Source organism: Pseudoliparis swirei, chromosome 4 (genome assembly GCF_029220125.1).
Source record: "Pseudoliparis swirei isolate HS2019 ecotype Mariana Trench chromosome 4, NWPU_hadal_v1, whole genome shotgun sequence".
Taxonomy (NCBI): Eukaryota; Metazoa; Chordata; class Actinopteri; order Perciformes; family Liparidae; genus Pseudoliparis; species Pseudoliparis swirei.
The window spans coordinates 8099273-8118920 of record NC_079391.1 but is presented as its reverse complement, the minus strand read 5'-3'; the positions used below and the strand labels follow the sequence as shown (position 1 = coordinate 8118920).

The 19648-nt window shown below is 42.0% G+C and overlaps 1 protein-coding gene across 3 annotated transcripts in view; it reads left to right on the top strand.

Annotated features, from left to right (window-relative positions):
• Window positions 1-19648, top strand: part of esrrga (estrogen-related receptor gamma a) — a 69169-nt gene that overhangs the window by 530 nt on the left and 48991 nt on the right. For 2 of the 3 annotated variants that reach the window (XM_056413591.1, XM_056413592.1), the window contains exons 2-3: window positions 9785-9943; window positions 15437-15496. In XM_056413591.1, coding sequence (XP_056269566.1) covers window positions 9785-9943; window positions 15437-15496 — 219 coding nt within the window. The remainder of the gene's footprint in view (window positions 1-9784; window positions 9944-15436; window positions 15497-19648) is intronic. The other variant, XM_056413593.1, reaches the window with a different exon arrangement.

Genomic DNA, 19648 nt, shown 5'->3' with positions numbered 1-19648 from the left:
GTGTGTTTGTGTTGTTGTGTTGTTGTGTTTGTGTGTGTGTGTGTGTGTATCTGCAGTATCCGGACAGCAGCTCTTACTCAGTGGGTAGAAGAGCGGGATTTCTGTCCCTGCACCTGGGAACGAGACCTACACACACTCACACACACCTGCACACACACTCCTTCCCAACGTAGAGACAGTTCCTCGCTCACTTTCTCTCTTTTTATAACATTGTTTCACTTTGCGTGAAGTTGTTCTCCGGACAAAAAACAGCAACTCGGTCAGAGTCGTCTCCTTGTGTGTATGCCGTGCACGTGGTGTGTTTGTTATGTGCGCGTGTGTGTGTGTGTGTGCAGAGAGTCAGAGCGGCAGCAGGGCATTGAGGTTATGAGAGAAAGCGGGGGAGAGACGGGAGGAAAAGGGCCCATAAGAGAGGAGGAGGGAGGAGGAAAGAGGGGGAGAGCTGCGCTCTTAAATGCCAGAGGAGGTAGAATTTCAGGCGGGCGGCTCAGCGTGTGGCCCCGCACAGGAATTAGAGACGGTCACACACACACACGCTCACACACACACACACACACACACATGCGAGTGGCGCTGAGCTGCTCCTTTAGCCAACGCTTTGCTCTTTTAGGTGAATGTTGAAGACGCGGTTAAAAATGCAGATTACCTGGCTGGCGGAACAGATATCCGTGTGTGTGTGTGTGTGTGTGTGTGTTTGTGTGTGTGTTTTATAGTGCAAGTATAAGGACAAACAAAGTCAGAGAATAAAGTGTCGTAAATATACCATTTTACATAGTGTCCCTTTTCAAAGATGACCATGTGAAACATGGATTATTCTGAAGTGACCAGTGCAGTGCAGGAGGTGGACTGTACATTCTGATGGCACTGATGCTGTCAAATGTGCATTGCCATTAATGAATGCCAGGATTTCATCGTAATATGTATGAAAATAAGAATGAACGTATCCATAATTTAGTTGCGAGAGGTCGTGGCTTCGTGAGTGACTGGATTGAAAGGAGGGAAACGGACTCACAGCCTCAGATTAAGTGTCCTCACGGTAGAAAGTGTGAAAGGACAAAGTTGAATCATAAGCCGACGCACGATGATTTTATGATGCGTTTCCCGAACATGACATTATTGAGATTTTTAAAAGAAAACTGTCATTTAGTTGTGTATTTTGAAGTCTCACCTTTTTGTATTTGTGTGCGTGTGCGAGTGTCTTTCACACGCAGAGACCCTCCACAGTATGTGGGATGAAGAAGAAATATGTTGAAATAAAAAAGAGCAGCTGGCAAATCACAAAACCATTTCTTTACTGTTAAACTTATCTTTCATCATTTTAAGAATCAGATTTTTGGTTGGTTTGTTTCCTCCTCGTAGATTTGCAGGTATTTGAAATTGCCTGAAGAGTGATTCTTTCATGCAATTTGATATTGATTAATATATTTTAAATCATCGTCTTTTAAATAGCAGGGCAATGTCATAAATTAGGCATTTTTTTCTTTTTTAATCCGTGCAAAGAGTCACCTTTCACGCTGAACATGCTGATTTCATTTTGTAAATCATTCGACTGGATGAGCAAAGTATGAATTCAGAACATGTTCAACTCACTTTGAGTCTAAGCGCTCTATGTGTGTCTGTGTGTATGTGTGTGTGTGTGTGTGTAGGGGGGTGTATTTTAAGAACCAGCAGCAAACATTGGGCTGTTTTTGAATTGGTCATGAAAAGGTTTTGATGAAGTGTTTCGCGTGACCGCTCATTTAAGAAATTAAGCATAAACAAATGAACAGGAAAAAAACACTTTCATGTAATGTGAGCAGTGGAATGTGTTGCTTCACCTGTGTGTGTGCGTGTGTGTGTGCGTGTGTGTGTGTGTTTCTGCAAGTGCACGTAAGCTGGGAACAGCCTTGCATATTAAAGAAATCCTCTGGTCCGTCTGTCCGCTCCTCCATCCATCCCTCCATCCATCCCTCCATCCATCCATCTATCCAGCGTTCTCTTCTCTCTGCTCAGGCTTTCCCTTCTTTTGCTCTCAGGCACTGCTCTCCTGCACTAATTAAAATATTAGGGATAATGATCATACCGATGATAATAATAATAACAACAAGTACCGCTTAAGCTGTTAACATAATTGCATTCCCCTCATGCCACCATATACATATCATTTGCATATCATTAGGATATATTTCCTGCAGTGACTTCAGTGAATTTGGTGTTTTTCCTTGTCAGTGGGTGTGGAGGAGACGGGTGGTGGCCATGGCACAGCGTCCGCGCTGAGCATTCAGGCAAAGGGCAGCAGCATAAAGGACTTCAGTTATTTTCAATCGTCTTTTTTTACATTTATTTTTCATTATTTCTTATTTCATTTTATTGCAAGGAAATGTCACGCCAATAAATTGTTTGTAAATATGATTGAAAATCTAAATGTCGTATTCAAATCAAACAGTTTGTTGCATGTTTGATAAATACACTCCGTCAAAGTGTACGCCCTTGATATAAAATGAAAATTAATCGCAGAAAAATTTGTACGTGGCGGACCGAATCTGTACAAAGTGAATTTGTCACAGTGGTTTTTATTTGCTATTCAACCGATTTAATGATTAATCGGGCAGAAGGCGTTAGCGCACAATTTCTACTCAGCGTGTGTGTCACGACAGCAGTGAGAACAGTGCAACAGACGTATTCTATTGTGTCGGTATGTTTTTGGATCAACACCACGACCTTAAAGATTTGATCATGATGTCACTCTTCCTGATTTTCAAGGTGACATAACATTAACTGAAGAAAATACATTTCTTGAAACTTGAAGGCCGACCGTTCTGCTTACACTCTAAATATAAAATATCAGCTAGTTTTATTTAACTAAAAACTAAATAGTGCAGCTTTGTAAAAATGTTGTATAGTCACTTAAAAAAGGAAAATATCACGAGCCTTTGCTGTTGATTATAACTGTTAAAACAACATCCACGGAATTATGGAGGATGCAAAGAAATCATTTTGTTTATTTCTCGTCAAAGGGAATTCATCAGATGAATTATATTTTCCTCTGCGTTTTTTCTTTCTGTCAGTCCTCCGTGCACTCTTTTTTTTTCTTTCTTTTTTTTCTCAGGTCATGAGGGAGAGGTGTAGCTCATGGGTGGGAGGGAAGGGGGGACCAAAGAGAGATTGCGTAAATTAAAATCCTTTTAATCTCCTTATAAAATCATTTACTTAATTCATCTGTCAAAGCATGTCAATATGTGCCACACTGATTTGTTGGCTGGGTGTAAGAGTGTGTGTGTGAGTGTGTGTGTGTGTGTGTGAGTGTGTGTGTGCGCGTGCATTTGCATCTGTTTGTAGTCATGCATCGGTTTGTGCCTGCCTCTCCCCATTGTGTGTGTGTGTGTGTGTGTGCGTGTTGCGTGTGTGTGTGTGACCTATTGGTAGCCCGTATAAGGAGGTGTTCTTCTTTTTGTGTCCGTCTATCCCTACGGCATTCCTTGTCTGTCAGGTTTTGCATTGTCTAAGCCTACACACACACACACACACACATCCACAGTAACACACACACACACACACATCCACAGTAACACACACACACACATCCACAGTAACACACACACACACACTCATGCATGCGGCATCCCCTCTCTCATGTGAAGGGTCCGGGCATTCCAGTGGTAATTCAGTCCCGCAAAGAGAGCGAGAGGGAGAGAGAGAGAGAGAGAGAGATGCAATGAGAGAGAGAGAGAGAGAGAGACCGAGCAAGAGAGATGGAAGGAGGAGGGGGGGTTGCTTTTGTCTGACACCAGCACTTAGGGGTCCGCTGGACACGCATGTACACATGAGCGCACACATGCGTGCACACACACGCGTGCACACACACACGCGCACGCAAGCACACACCTTCACACCCTCACACACATTTTGCAGCTAAAAAGTAACAAAATTGTGTCCAAAATTAAATTACACATTTTACGCTTTAGCAGATATTTCAGACACACAATCACACACACACACTTTAGTATAGACGTGGGGATTTTTCTCTGATTTATACCTCAATTCCGTGTGCATGCGTGTGTGTGTGTGTGTGTGTGTGTGTGTGCGTGTGTGTGTGTGTGATGGGTCAGTGTCGGCCTTTATGTGTTGAAAGAGCAGTAAGAGAGACTGTATACCAGCTGTGACACACACACACACACACTCATTGCAATTAGCCATTACACCACGGGGACTGTGAAGCTCAACGTGTGTGTGTGTGTATATGTGTGTGTGTGTGTGTGTTGTGATTGAATGCCAACGCGCTGATTGAAAGAAGAGAGAGAGAGTGATATATAGTGAGGGGCAACGCATCTCATCTCTTCTCGTCTCGTGTCCTCCCCCCCTTCCCTCTCTCCGCGCCGCTCATCCGCTCATTCCTTGTGTTTTGTCATCCATACGTCAAGATGTGCATTCATTTATTATTACTCTCATAACAATCTATCAAATCATTTATGCCACGACCGAGAATCGCTCCTCTTACTGTTCCATACTTTTATGATGTTTCTACTCAATGTAGCAGTGTAGCTTTGAGGAATGCAGGAGGAGAAGAGGAGAAGAGGAGAAGAGGAAAAGAGGGGAAGCCTTTGCCACCGTTTAGAATCAAGCTTTCAGAGTCAAGAGCACGCGCAGCATTTACCTTCTCCTGTAAGATTTTAACATGTTTGATTTTCGGGAATATTTACTTTTATTAATTCCTGTTTAGCACCGTTATTGTCACTGAGGTGGCTTTATTTTTTTAAGTTAAACAGACTGCTGTATGTATGAGTTTATGCGTGTGTGTGTGTGTGTGTGTGTGCGCGCCCATCGTGTCGTGCTCAGGGCTTCTAATGCTGCCTCTCACCTCTAATGGGAGGAGACAGCGGAGACCAGGCCACAATAGAACAGATTTAGATGGAGAGGTGCTGTGTGTGTGTGTGTGTGTGTGTGTGTGTGTGTGTGCATGAGTTAAAGCGGATCGAGAGAACGCTGCAGGTTCAAACGTCTTGTACTTTTTGTTTGGCCGTTCCTCTCCCTCTCTCCTCCTCTGGTCCATAGGGAGAGCCCGATAGATTGGTGGTTGGATAGTTCCCCCCCCCCCTCTACATGCCCGGGCCGTGTATAGTATGATTAAATTGTCAATGGTTCGACGGTGTGTAAAGGGGGTTCAAAAACACAAAAGGGGGGAAAGATACAGTAGAAAAAGCGACATGGAAAGAGACTAAGAGGGAGAGAGAGAGAAATGAATGACCATGTCGCCTCCCGACTGACAGTGAAATATTCCTCCTCTCATCCTCCCATCATGCTTCATGTGTGTGCCTGATGGGGAGGGAATGACAGGCCGGCCCACCACCCCACCTCCCTCCTTACCTTTTTTTTTTTAGTCTGCCTCTTTCGGCTTTTGATTTTTCTGTGTGTCCTTCGAGCGCTCGGCATCACCGGTTGGTGTAATTTACCAACTTTGTAATGCACGCGACAAACGAACTCCATCATCCATCATACGATATCCAACGCTACGTAAACACGCTCACGGAATGCCCCGAATCGTCAAAAGTCCATCTTTTCTTCATCGGATGGCAATTGAGAAGCTTGAAACATCGAAGCGTAACACTCATGAGATTCTTTCAATAGAGAGTAAAATGTCTCTTAATGCAAATAATTGAATACTTAAAATGTGCCTGTTTGTGTAAAGTAGATGATAAATGTATAAATACAAATTATGTTGTTGTTTTTGAGGAAAGAGGACTAATCTGTTGAGGATGCAGCTCGTTCTGCAGATTCACCTGATACACACTGTTTGTGCGCCGCTGGAAAATACATTTTGTGTGTACTTTTATTGTGTGTTTTAACTCCGGTTGTGCGAGAGAACGGACATCACGACGTGATGCGACATCGTACAAACTAGCGGCGCATTTTCATTTCCCTTTTCATGCGTTGATCTCGGTCTCATATTTTAGATTTTAGATTTGCAAAAATAATTCATCTGGTTTCAAATAGGAACTCCACAATCAGTCTTTTTCATAAACAGACTAAATACCATATTATATCAGATAAAACCCCAAATAGCCCTTTATGTATATTCTGAATGGCTTCAAACACTGTTTTTGAACTTGTTCAGGTATGTCTGGAGCTTGATGTGTCCCTCTATGCAGCTGATACGCACTTTTCTTGACCTGCGCAGACAATTCATTTCCCCTTTATCCCCCCCCCCCCCCACACACACACACCCTCCTCTCCCTTCCCGCACGCCCCTCCCTCGTGAAGCTGTCACCTTTTTGCACCCGCTCAGTCCCTATTAAGGCCGACAGCCCATCTGCCGCCTGCCCCGCTAACAGCTCCCGTCGCTAACGCACACACACACACACACACACACACACACACACATCAACATCCACTCAGACACACAAAGGGGCTGCGGCGTCGGACCCCACCTGCCCTGGTGCACAGGAGAAACATAATCACACACGCATAAATATGTATTTGTGATGATGTAATGATCAACTTCAAGTCTCGAACACACAAATACATGTCGTTGTTAGACTGTTTCATGAGATATGTCAATATCATATCACCAATGCAGATGTTACATTTACATTGTCAACAATTATTTCTCAATATATCAGGAATAAAAGTATAATGTGCAGTCACGCCACTTTTTTTTACGACATAGGAGCTTAGTTTTTAAATGAAAAGGAGCCCCGGTTTTATTGTTGCGGTGCAATAAATTAAACAGTTACATTTAATTTATATTACGCTTTTTGTCTGTTTTTTGTTACTGTGTATTGTTGCAGGCAAAAGTGTGTGTGTTTGGATTATCCTGCACATTCATTGTCGTCTTAGTTGTGCGTTCATGATTGCACGTAACGGTGTGTGTTTATGAAACTACACATATCTGGATATTTATCGGATGTGTGACTAGAAGACATCACACTGGCCTGATAAGGGAGGTAATTAGGTAGGGCAGTTGCAGCCCCGTGTGTACATGTGTGTGTCTGTGTGTGTCTGTGTTGTGGCATTTGCTCCCTTCAGGGATAGGTGCGTTTTGCATTAGCAAGAATGGCAACTGTCTCATCAATCACTGCATCACCATGTCACACACACACACATGCTCGCGCGAGCACACACACACACACACACACACACACACACACACACACACACACACACTTATTGTGTCATGGTCATTCTGTTCACAGATGGGCCAGCAACACATGAGTGAGTCACTGAGCATCAGAAAGACACCCACGATCTCCCTACTTTTACACACTTATACACACATACACACAAATCTCACATCCGTAATGTGGGCATGTGTCTGCGGGTGTGTGTGTGTGTGTGTGTGTGTGTGTGTTGCTGCAGCTTACATACATACATAGTGACAGGAGTGTGAAACAGGTCAGGTAGAATCACATAGGTTAATACTCCTCTCCTTTATTCTCTCCTTTTGCTTTGTAGTCATGTGTAGTTTATGACCGGAGTTACTTATTGTGTTGGTGTGTAAGTACTTTTATGGTTTCCGAATGCTTCAAATTAATCCAATCAGGCCGAGATTACATTTGATATTAACTTCCTCTTTATTCAAAATTAGTACTTTACAAATACCACGTCTCCCTTTTCTCTTGTAAGATGTCCCTTTATTGAATGGAATAACACACGTCTGTTGACGCCTGATTTAAATGACTGTCTGCTGATTTTAAGATGCCTTTGAGCCCGAATGTAATCTTCTGGAATGAATAAAGACTCCGATTACTTTGCCATACGGTATTATGTAATAAAACAGAATATCCCGTTGCAATCCCCAGCACTTAATGCGAGTGGCTGCAGGTGAATTCTGCCAAATGAAAAAAGCCTTTTGCTGTTCAGCTTAAATATTGAAATTGTGATTTATCTCAGAACCTGTTAAACTTAGATTGTGCATCTCATGGTTGGTGGTGTCAGATGGATCCGTCCCCCTTTCTTCCTCTTTAATAATCTCTCAAAGGACACAATAACACACATAACAGGGATGAGGAAACTAACAACACCGTGTCTACGTGGTCGTGCGTGTACCTTTGTGTGACACCGGGACACTCCCCCAATAGAAAAAGCAGTATTAAGTGTTGCCTGTCTATAGAGCATTGTGACACCGAAGCCAATAAGTGTCTGAAGCAGCAGCAGCGGCAAGATATCGATTCCTCCTTTTCACCAGAGTGGAACTAAAACCTACACATTGCACACACCGGTCCTCCATCTCTCACTGGGCCGAGCCAGCTCTGTGGACGGAGGGACGAGTGGTTGGTCTGTCTACCCGTCTTTGTGGCCCTCACCCAAACAGCAACACACACACACACACACACACACATAAAGCTACATACACACAAATGTCTGTGTGGTGTGTGTTTGTGTGTTAAACATGCCAACACCTACTCTGTTTACGTATACTCAAAGTCTAAGACGCCACACACACATACGCACGCACACAAACACACACACACACACATGTGGTGATGACAGAACAAGTCGAGCTAAACCAAAACAACAATACCTGAGGAGATAAGATATTTACTCAAGTTTAAAGACGTGGAAAGATGAGCAGTATTTTTCATAAGCCAACGTCAAAAGTAGTGTTTCAATCTGTTTTAAAGTGTCAAAGTTTAAACTAATTTCTCCCTTTTTAGGTCCATAATAATTTTTTTATCATCTGACATTATGCAAAAGAAAAGTACAAATGGAAAGCACAGGGATGCCTCGAGCCTCGCTCCGAGGCATCTCGAATGCATTATATTATCACTTTATTACCAGTTTTGTTCTAACGTCAGTTTCTGGATTTTTTCTAGATGTTGTCTGTTTGCAAAACCGTATTTTTCTTCCCAAAAGCACGGCTCTATTCTCCCCTGATACGTGTGTTTAAATATAGGCAACCCAGGCGATTGTGTTATAAACCCTGCCTTCTCTCACCCTCTTTCACGTCAGCGAGAAGTAATGGCCTTTTTTTCTTTTCTTCGCATGCAGCGTTATTTCTTTTGTTTACTTTTTGCAATAGATGATTTTGTTTCCGTCGCCCACGGTGACCTCATCACCCCGGCGACAGCTCCTCCCCTAACGACAGTGCTGGGTTTGATTGACGGATAGCTGTCCCTCCTCGGGGTGCTTTTAACTTTTTATATTCCCCCCGTCTGAAAGCCTTTTTGTGAAGCTGAAACTAGTAAAAGTCCTCTGAGCGTTAAACACAGCCGGCTGAGCTTCAATCAGCGGCCTGACGCCTCAACACATCTGCACACAGGCGGCCATTTGTCAGAAATGTGTTCACACATTCCAGGACTAAAGTCGTGTGCACTGGTTTAAAGTCACAACCTGTGCATCTGTCTGTCTGTCTTCCTGTCTTTGTCTGTCTACCCGCCTGCATGCCTGTCTGCCTGCCTGTCTGTCTGGGCTCTCAGTGTGTCTGTCGTGTCCACATACCTACGTATCTCTGTCCTGTGTTACTTTAATCACTTTTATAGCTGTTTGTTATTCGTACTGCGAGCAAAAAGTGAACGCTGAATGTGTGTGGTCATTATTCATTCGTTAATTTTACTAATATTTTTTTTTAATTCTACATTTTTCCATCCATTTCCCTAAAATAATTCCACACATTTCTTCCAGTTGTGTGACATGATTATCATCGATTTGTAGGATTTCTCCAAATGTTTTCATTTCTTAACTTTTTTAAAACATATTTTGTATCTTTTACTTCAGTAAACCAAGTAGCATTAACAAGATTTCTTTACCTTCTCTGTTGCGCCGGCTGTGTTTTCACCCCTTCGTCTGTCGCCGTGTTTCCCGCCTGCAGGATGAACTTATCGAAGGGGCCATTGGTGAACAGCAGCAGCGACGACAACGCCAAGTCAACCTACAGCAAATGTGGCGCTGGCGCCTGGAGGATGCACCAGAGCTACGAACAGCTGGAGGCCAACCACATGAGAGACGCACATGCCCTCTACAACCCCAGGTGAGACGGAGTGAAGAAGAGTGGACCAAAGACAAACAAAAAAGAAGGAAAAGAGAAGGGGAAAAAACCCCATAGAAGAAGAATCTAGGAATCTGTTCGGTTCAGTTTCACACAAAAGCCACACTTGACCTCTATAAAGCTCCAGATGAAAAAGAAAGGAAAAGCAAGCACTTTGAGACCATCAAAAGCCAGTGTTTTTAGTAGTCTGTCTGTATGTGTGTGTGTGTGAGAGAGAGAGAGAGAGAGAGACATAGCGCTGAGAACTTTCCTCAACGCTCTATTAAAGTATGAGGGTTATATACTGTAAGTATCTTTTTTTAATCTTCGTTTATTCAGGTATTTCTTCTTCCCCTTATTCCATGGAAGAAGGCGATATGTTCTCACTGATTGAAGTACATTTTACATTTTCTGCATACACGTCTATATGATATTTTTCAAGTAAGCTGCTCTGCTTTTGTGTGACCACGGGCAGCAGTCAAACTTACTCTATGCAATAAGCACATTTATCTGCTTAAAATTATAGCCGTGAAAAAAAAAGCACGATCAGCAATTTGTATTTTATCTTATTTTCCTTTTTTCAGTAAAAAAATCCCCCACTATGAGTTTGAAGAGCGACTGCTGAGTTCCTTATGATTACAAAACGCTAATGTTTCTGATTATCAGTGACAACAGGCATGGGAAGGCCATTGTCCGTGGTGAGGCCCCTCTGAAATGTCAGGTTACACTGTATTTGGTGGACGTGTTAAACATCTGCAAAGCAATTTTTTACTTGTAACTGTGCTACAAAGATTTAAAAAGAATGGTAAAGAGAAGATAAAACTGGAATGAATCTTCTGCCCTGTAGAAATATGTATGTGAGCAGTGTCTGCTACTAATTCTGCTTTACACGTTTTACTCAGTGTTCTAAGACACATGAATTATTTAAGTATGTAAATATACATATAAATATATATATGAATATATATATATATATATGAATATATATTTATATATATATATTTTCATGCATATATATATCTTTATATATTCATATATATATATATATATATAATATATATATATATATGTATATGGGCCGTCAAGAGGAAGCGAGATTCAACATTCGGCTCAAGGACACTTCAGTAGTGCAAATGCGTCGCAGCGCGGAGACTTTAACTCACATCAATTGGTTGAAGGACGGTCACTATTAACATAACATTATTCCCCCTATGCCATCTGCATGTGCAGGAAAGCATAAGAAGTTTAAACTAAAGTGACATTTTCAAAGTTCTCCGGTGGAAACCAGTTCTACGTGTGTGAAACTAGCTGCTACCGTCGTCCATTTTTAGAACATAAAGTGTAAATAAGCTGCTTGTTTCATGTTAAAACATGGCCAACGTGTGTGACGCAAGACACACAGGCAGACGTTCCCTCTCTTTATATTCCTCTCTCTGTCTTTTCATTATTGTGAGTTTCACGGGATAAGAGAAAGAGCCTCGTGCCCAGATTGAAAACTGTAATTGTAAGTATTTGTATTTTTATAAATGATAAGTAAAGTGCAGGTTTATCGCGCATATGATTTATATTCTATCTATTTTGTCACCTGAGATTCTTGTGACCCGGCACTGCCAATGATTAGACATTATTATGATTTCATTAATTACATTATGTAATTCCGTTGTCACCAAAAAGTGTAATCTATTATAAAATATGTGATGTGTTAAGACAGCTGCTCCCTGGAGGTTATTTGTTTGTGACTAAACAACATAAAGCTGCATGATCTCACAAACTGACACGATGATTATAGTGATGAACATTACTATCATGAATAATGTTTTTGTTGTTGCAGCATTGAAACACTATTGATCTGACCGTTGTCCACAGGCTTTTCGCACAGCGCTGTAAATTCCAAGTGTGTGTGCGTGTGCATGTGTGTGTGTGTGTGCGTGGGAAGTCTTAGTCCAATAGGATTTCAGGGTTAGCTGGGTCAAGCCAATTAGAGGTCTGGCAAGCCATTCTCACACACAGGCTCAGCCAATCACCACGACGAGCGTTACCTGCTCCATGTAAGTGTGTGTTTGCAAATAGTGCCGTCTGGTGATGAGTCGTGTAGAGGTTGGCCAGAGGCGAGGCAGTCACGCCATGGCCTCACGTCACACCGGCCATGCGCCCAAATACACATTTGGGCTATTATGTGAGCTGCATATTGATTAAACTTTTGGGGTTTCAAGTTAAAACAAACTACAGTTAAAATTGTAAACTGCCAAAACTATAAATAACAATATTGCTGGAGTGTATAACTAAATGAATGCATGTTGTGTTATGATCAGAATAAAAAGCTCTCCATTGAAATTCATCCTAAACATTATCAGAGCAGGCCTTTTCGTCCTAGTGCAAAGCACATGTGTCAGTGTTATATCAGGTTCCACTCATCGTTACATGCTCACAGTCTTTTCACAGGGAACAACAAAGTTCGGTTTAGGGAACAAAATGACTTAGTTAGGTTTAGAAGAAAACAATCGAGGTTTGGAAGTACTGACCTTACTGTATGTGACAAATAAATACATATTGACTTGTTGTTTCTGGAGGCGTGGCTTGTCGGCGTCTTTTTACTTCCGCTGACGTTGACGTTCTCTTTCGTGGGATAGGATCCCTACGTGTTCCAGGGCGTGTTATTCGTCAGGGTGGATGCAGCCTGACTAATAATAACATTAACAATGACTCCATTGAGTTCAAGGCCATTGTTAATTTGATTCGTTACACCTCTGGTGTTTTCTACTGTGATATGTCAACATGAAATAATAAACAAAGAGGGCCCGGTCTTTATAAAATAAATGATGGACATAAAATCCAGACGTAATTAGGTGCTAAATGGTTAAGATGAAGACACTGTACATATCAGTCCCCTGACACGTGCATGTAGACATACAGACATGCATTTGTTCCACAAAGTAGAAGGAGAGTATTTGACACACACACACACACACACACACACATTCAGTATAAGATCACATAAGCATTTCCTCCAGGATATCAGACCTCTAACACTGTTGATTGGATTTAGTCACACAATTGACATAAACACGCACTGAATGCGTCTTTGAAAAAAACTCCAATTTAAATTCTGATTCAACAAAATGTATAATATACCTGTGGCCCGAATCACGTTGTTCAAAATGCATATAAAGGATGGCATCCATCAAAGAAACCTTAAGTGTTTGATTCAAGAAGTAATATAATAGACGCTGCTTTGTTTCCAATAGCTTTGGCTGAAATGAAACCTTATTTTGAATTATGATAAAATTCCTAATTTTCATCTTTTTTTTTTATTGCACAGCAACAATATTATTCCTCTTTTTATTTAGGCCATCAAACCATGGGAATGTGATTAATGCCAGGCAGCCGAGGCGCGCTTGAATACACACACACACTCACACACATTGCTGTAAACTGAGCCCAATGTAATCATAATGATAAAGCAGATTGCCTTAACACACAGATGGGCCTCCCAACAGCTCTGTGTGTGTGTGTGTGTGTGTGTGTGTGTGTGTGTGTGTGTGTGTGTGTGTGTGTGTGTGTGTGTGTGTGTGTGTGTGTGTGTAAGTGTGGACAACGCTGATTGGATTGCAGATTTATAGAAGAGGATTACTGCTAGTGCAGAGAGAGAGAATGGGAGAGAGAGAGAGAGAGGGAGGGAGGGAGGGAGAGAGAGAGAGAATGGGAGAGAGAGACACTCACCTCTCATTAACTTCCACCCCCTTCAACTCATCTTGCCTTATTCTCAGTCATGGATAAACACACACACACACACACATACAGTATACAAACACACCGAAACATGCACGGTCAAGTTGTCGATGCAGCGCCTCACTTTACATGCAATGCAATGCTAATAAATTCACTGTAATATTAGAATGTTTAAGGAGTATTTAAATTATTGTAACTTGCAATTATGACTTTTAGGATTAGAATTAAGGTGTAATACAACCAGATTACCGGTATTTAAAACCCAAAAAATCCCACACTGATAACTGTCACGAGTTCATGCCCTGGTGTCAGTTTAGTCGTAATAAACAGAGGGGAAAAAAGAGAAAGATGTTGATGAAATACACTAAATTGAATTTAGGACAGGCTGACATGGACACTGTAGAGAAATGAAACATTTCCAAAGGTGGACGACAATCGAAGACGAAATGTAAAAGAGACGGCGAGAAGCAGGTATAGGTGAGAAGGAGACAGCGACAGACAGGGAGGAGAGACGGTGGGCTCTCCGGCAAACCCGATTATGACTGGATGTGAATTAGATTCCCTAACAGATGGTCCAGGAGCGAGGCCGCAAGGTGCAGCAGCCAGCAGCGAGGGGAGGGGGGGGGGGGGGGGTGAATGTGTTAGTTCAATCGGGAGAGGAGGCAAAGGGGGACGAGGGGGTGACGTTGCAGATCAATTCAATTCCAAATGCGCAATAGCTTTGAACATTTTATTGAATAAAATAAGCATTTCTTTCACTTTTTATTTCAAGACATCGTCGACAATGTTCACGTTCTTCTTTTCACCCTCAGTATACCTCTTGCGTAATGTCACAATACAGTCAGAGTCATGAACTGGGCTCCATCGTTAGACCAGTCAGTACATTTGTATGTGTTTTGGTAATTCACAGAATGTTCCTTAGGATCTTCCTTTGTGCAGCTTTTATAATTGAATGCTGAACTGAAAAGTATAAACGGTGAACTCTGCCTATTTGGGGCGGATTTTCTTTCGATTTCTCTTTCAGACGCTGTGCATTATTGTACATAATATGGCGCTGCGTCTCTCTCTCCGTGATGGATAGGTGTAAATCATCACAATCCTGTAGTGACAGCCCAATTTCCCCAAATCTGATCTGCTTAAAGAATGCAGCTTTACTCGCTTATGTCTCCTCTCCTTTCCCACATTTCCCACTTTTTCCCACTCTCAGATCAAGCCCCACTTTACTTCTCTCTCTCTCTCTCTCTCCCTCCCTCTCTCCTGCAGCATTGCGCTCCCTGTTCCCTTCTTGTCTCTTTCTCTCTTCCTCCCCTCCCCTCTCTCCACCTCCGTCCCGTGTCACATTTGAAAGCCCTGTCATATTTACTAGAGTGGAAATCCTCTTTCACCATCTTCTTAATAAAATGTGTTTTTAATCCGATGGGGGGATATTTGGTTTTTTTTACACACTTTTTTGTATTATTATACCTCTGCGCAATATCATTTGATACGGCACCTTAGTCTGAGTATGAGAGAGAGAGAAGGAGAGCTCCTCGTCTCACTGTACATGAATGGTCAAACGTGTACATGTGTGTGTGTGTGTGTGTGTGTGTGTGTGTGTGTGTGTGTGGCAAGTGACGGTAAGTGTTTAGAAGGGCTGTTGCACCCCGAATGCATCGAGATAACACTGCTTATCCACACATACACACACACACACACACACACACACACACACACACAGAGAAAGAGGGACACACAGTAACCTTGATCAATGACCTTTCCTTTATTAAGGAACCAGCCTACAATGAACGACCCGTACAACCCTGCACAGCCATTACCTGCCGACATCCTGTGAGTACGCCGTAGGAATGTGTTAGTTCAAAACAAATTAGATGTTTATGTATAATTATAATTATTACATCATTTCGTGAAAAATAAGTCATTTCAGATGTTTCCTAATGAGAGGATGGATTAGATCATTGTAATTGCTTTACACCATTCAGCCTTTCCAGTACAAGTACATGCTGTTTAGTCCCAAAACAGATGTATTTAAGACATCTAATTTGTAGTAATTTAAGTATTTGATTATTTTGAATATAAATACCTGTGTATAGTTAACAAACGGATGTAGCCGAGCTGTTTTAGAGGTTTACAGCACTGTTCTTACAGTAGACAACCACCCTTACAAACACAATGACACAGAAAGAGAGCGAGAGACAAAGAGAGAGGTAAGGAGAGAGAGAGAGAGAGACGTGGTGACAAAGATAGTGCGTGGCAGCAACACACTAATCAGCCACTGCTGCGCAAGAAAATGACCTAAATCATCAAGATTCCCATCTGACACACACACACACACACACACACACACACACACACACACACACAAGAGGTGCGCTGCCTTCACGTTTTTTTCCTGAACAAGCTCAACCTCTTCATATCTTTCCACTTAAATAACTGCACACACACAGTCAGACTCTCACATCTAAATCATCCTTTGCACAGACCAGGGGAGACTTTAGAGAGGAAAAGAAATTCCCTTAAAACTGTGGAGTATAATCACCTTTTATGAGAAGAGGAGCGACGAGAGAGCGGTCCAGAACAAATGGAAGAGAGGAGAATGAAACAGTTGTATGAGCCCCGCTACATGATGATTTAAAGACACATGAAATGAATTGATATCACCAAACTCAACATGATATTCCCAGATAGTTTTCGCAGTCTGCAGTTTCGAAGAACACATAATTCTTAATCAATCGTGTTTTGGCCGAGCCGGCCCTGTGTGTGCTGTCTCCCACTGTTTATCCATTCACATCAAGAGAGGGTATGTGTGTGTGTGTGTGTGTGTGTGTGTGTGTGTGTGTGTGTACGTGTGTGTGTGTGTGAACTTTATCAACTCCAGGGTGCATCATAACAGCTTTAGCCCCACTAGTGTGCCTCTGTAAGTCTCACCCAATTCATTTCACACCCTGGGTGTGTTTGTGGATAGTTGTGTGTAGGACTGTGTGTGTGTGTGTGTGTGTGTGTGTGTGTCTTACATTAAAATTCATACCTAGAAGGAGTCTTGGTATCGAAAACACACAAACACTCAAATATAGACACGCAAACTCACGACACACACACATTGCCTCTCCTCCACCGGTCTCTACAGCCCCGACAGCCCATTGGGCAGAATGTGTTTTATCCATTATCACATTGATTGCATGTAATCAGGGTTTATTCTGCAACCAATGAAGTGAATTACAGGTTTCCTGCCCGACTAACACTGTAACAATTGATCTGCTCCCTGGTGTGTGTGGGGTGTGTGTGTGTGTGTGTGTGTGTGTGTGTGTGTGTGTGTGTGTGGAAGGAGAAGGAGAGAAGAGAATGACCGAGCGTGTTTATGTGTAAGAAGGAGAAACAACCAGAGAGAGAGAGAGAGAGATTGAGACCCAAAGAGAGCAGGATAGAGAGGGCGAGCGAGAGCGCTCCGTGGGAGGCAGAGTGGTTTGGATTGACTGGCGCTGTGTGGGTTTTTATTTTATCTTTTCCACCCTGAAAACAACTATAATCATCGGCACACTGTGAGTCTATGGAGCTCAACTCAAACACACACGGCAACACACCGATTATGTGCTCTCTGTTGCTCCGCCTTTACACTGTGCGCACACCATTCACACATTCAATAACTACCGGCTCACAGAAATTCAAACATATTTCTTTTCATTTATCGTCACGCGCGTTCCAATCCAATAACTAAACTCCCAGCACGTGTGTAACCTCCTCTTTTTAGAGCTGTGTGTGCGTCCTCCAGGTCAGGTTTAAGTGTGTGTCTTGTTGTGCTTTGTGTGCACACGCTCACCGCCGCATGTATCGAACCAACGAGCTGACGAGCGGTTCAACGCCCCTCCACAGATAGGAGGGCGCAGAATGGAGGGAGAAAGAGAGCAAAGAAAGAAAAATAAACAGACGAGTGTGAGGGCTGAAAAAGCAATTCTGTCCATTGATGAAATCGTTCTATTCATCTGACTATGGAAATGTTAATGCATTTATATATATATTTATTTTTGCTCCTATTCCCTTTCTTCTTACCCCATTCTTTTATGCAATGCATTTTCTTTTCTGTCTTCCATCCTTCCTTTACTGTCCCTCCCTCCCAAAGCCGGTATCATCTAGATAGAATTGTGTAAGGTTTTCTCTCTCTCTCTCTCTCTTTCTCTCTCTTTCTCTCTTTTTGCTTATTGGACTGTGTTCTTATCAGCATCGAGAGCACAATGCGTGGTGTGATAGAAAGGTATTAGCCAACCCATGGTAGCTACATTGTCAGCACTTCTCTCTACTCCGTCTCTATTGCTACCACTTCTCTTTCCTCTCTGCCTCCACCCTCTGCTCGTATTCTTCTATACTCAGTGTTATTGCTTTTACCATGGGATTTAAAAGAATTATATATATATATATATATATATATATATATATATAAACACTACCGTTCAAAAGTTTGGGGTCACTTAGAAATGTCTATATTTTTCAAAGAAAAGCACTGTTTTTTCAATAAAGATAACATTAAATTAATCAAAAATACACTCTATACATTGTTAATGTGGTAAATGACTATTCTAGGTGGAAACGTCTGGTTTCTAATGAAATATCTCCATAGGTGTATAGAGGCCCATTTCCATCAACTATCACTCCAGTGTTCTAATGGTACATTGTGTTTGCTAATCGCCTTAGAAGACTAATATCTGATTGGAAAACCCGTGCAATTATGCTAGCACAGCTGAAAACAGTTATGCTGGTGATATAAGCTATACAACTGGCCTTCCTTTGAGCTTGGAATTTGAAGAACAAAATTAATACTTCAAATATTAATCATTATTTCTAACCTTGTCAATGTCTTGACTACATTTTATATTCATTTGATAAATAAAAGTGTGATTTTTCATGGAAGACACGAAATTGTCTGGGTGACCCCAAACTTTTGAACAGTAGTGTATATACTGTATATTATTTTTTAGACAGAAAAATCCAGCAGGGAAGCACCATGAGTGTTTATTATCTAATAGTGAGAGTGAAATGTTAAAATGACGCCCGGGCCCTCTGTCGTATGCCTTTTTGTGGCTCACAGCTGCTCACACTGCTGCTCTCTCCTCCTCTAACCGGAGGCGGGACAGGAACAGTTTTCAGTTGTTTGAGGATCAGCAGTTATATTTACGGCTGCCGTCGAGCGATGCAGTCGTACAAAGATTGTATGTAATAATAAAAGGGCACCCAGAAACTAAAAGAGCACCAAGTGACAGAGACACCGGGGCAGAGAGCGCAGTAGTTGTTCTAATAGGATGATTGTACGTTAGCGCCAGACTGTTGTCGGGCGCTGCATCGGCCCGGCGCTCTAATGGCAGCTTGTCACGCGACAAATGTCCCACTTTCCTTCAAAACATCCTTTTTACTTTCTTTCCTTCTTTTTTTAGACATTATTTGATTCTTTCTGTGGCTCTCACGTCCACATATTAACCTGTTTCATGAGTCGCAGGCAAATGGGGAAAAAAAGAATAGGAACAAAGAGAAAGAGAAAATGACAGGGATCGAGCTGGAAATGGAGACAAGGGAAGGTGGTAATCTTTCTGTTGTGTGTGTGTGTGTGTGTGTGTGTGTGTGTGTTCTACCTCCTTCAGGGACAGGTAAATAGGCCTGCTGAATATTTGATGCCTGCAGACACTTTTGTCCCTTTTTGCTCTGACTGTTTGTGAATGTGTGCGTCATATCTATCTTTGTGTCATATTGTGTTGGTGTCACAAACACTGTAGTCAATTTTAACAACGGAGCTGGGCACTAATCCCTCAAATATGACCCGTGGTGAACTCACGGTAAACCGCTCTAAAGTTATTTATCTCAAAGAGTTAAAAAACAAACAAATGTTAAACCTTTTTTTATTTGATATTTAACGCCCGAAAAAAAGCTGAAGAATCGACCAACGAGCCTGTTTGTGCATCAAAATGAACAGAACAGCAGGAAGAAAATGATATTCAA